The following is a 1,429-nucleotide window of genomic DNA, read 5'->3' as shown; positions in this document are numbered from 1 at the left end:
TGACTGACTGCTACTTATCAATATTCGTTTGAACTTTTGAATTTAATAAACATATGGTTCAACTTTTAATAAATAAATAATTTTTAAATACTATAAATTGACTAACTGATTTGACATCATATAATGTATTGTTGTTAGGAAGTAAAAAACAAAGTTTACAACAGTAGACCAAATTAAATTGATTAATGGCATTTTTAAAAGCATATTCTGAAATGTTAATATTATTGAAAGTCACCATCAATTTGAAAAACGGTTCAGTTTCTTCAAGTTTAAAGAATTTAAAACAAGATTAAATAAAAAATGAAGCACAAATTCAGCAGGCAAATGCTGAATCTAAATTATTACTGAGCAAATTTTCTAAGCAAAAAATAATTTGAATTGCTACTGACATTTGTTCAACTTTTTCACTTTGAGCAGCGCTTTTTTCATTATTGCTTTATTTGTTTTAATGCTGAATGCAGCCGTAGAAATTGTGGTTCACATCGATAATATTAATTTAAAATGCTTATTTGTAAAATTTAATTTTTTAATTATAATTTTTTCATTACTAATTAATTAAATAATTGATTAATGATTAAATTTAATTTTTAACTCCATAAGATGATGTTGGCAAAAACAAAAAATTTTACATATGGGAAAATATGCTAAAACAAAAGTAGAAGATCTCCATAATTTCAGTTCTTTCACCCTTTCAGAGAGGCATTTTTTCCTGATGATCAATTTTTTTTAATTTTATAATTTTAACATGATCTGATGTCTATATGAAAACGGTAAAAGAAACTGAAGCCGCGCTAATATTATTGCCATTTTCAGAGCTATATCAGAGATGATACACTCGGCCTGACCAACTACGGTTTTTGAACCAAATTTAATGTGTGTTTAAACGTTTGATTTTTTTGTTTATATATCTATGAAAAATTATTAGTTATGGAATTTAATGAAACAGATTCTGTTGCTGCTTAAGCATAGATAAACTTCACATTTTTTGCCTACACAGGTGGCTAATTTGGAACATTGTCAGCATCTTCGTCAGGTTTCATTGATTTCTGATCAGTGGTCAGTTTGATGCATTGCCACGTCGAATGATACGCTTTTAGTCTTCTTTTTAGTCGACTTGTTGATGGTAATGCTGAGTTAGCAGTAGGCTCACGAGAAAAGCCTCTGGTAGTTGTAATGATTTCATGTACAAGGCATAGGGACTCGCTGACTTGGCAAGTAAAAGTTAAAAGATCCATTGTGGCTGTGGTTGTTCAATGTACTAATTTGCTGTGATGCTTATTGTAATGGCGTTGCTGATTATTGGCAAAAGGATACGATGAGTCCATTTTTGACTTTTATGGTCGACACGGAATAGAGCAACGAGGATGTTGCCAAGTCTATACCGCCCATATTTATGTTGTAATTTTTTTACAATGTTTTGGTATGATAA

The 1,429-nt window shown here is 29.8% G+C and overlaps 1 protein-coding gene across 1 annotated transcript; it reads right to left on the bottom strand.

The window, feature by feature from the left end:
* Positions 1–1,001: 1,001 nt before the first annotated feature.
* On the bottom strand, positions 1,002–1,235 carry Tsp_14982 (conserved hypothetical protein). Its single transcript, XM_003367820.1, has one exon. The coding sequence runs from the start codon at positions 1,233–1,235 to the stop codon at positions 1,002–1,004; it is 234 nt and encodes a 77-aa protein (XP_003367868.1).
* Between the last annotated feature and the right edge of the window lie 194 nt (positions 1,236–1,429).

The sequence above is a fragment of the Trichinella spiralis genome (assembly GCF_000181795.1).
Source record: "Trichinella spiralis strain ISS 195 chromosome Unknown Scfld3622, whole genome shotgun sequence".
Taxonomy (NCBI): domain Eukaryota; kingdom Metazoa; phylum Nematoda; class Enoplea; order Trichinellida; family Trichinellidae; genus Trichinella; species Trichinella spiralis.
This window is presented reverse-complemented; position numbering and strand designations above follow the sequence as displayed.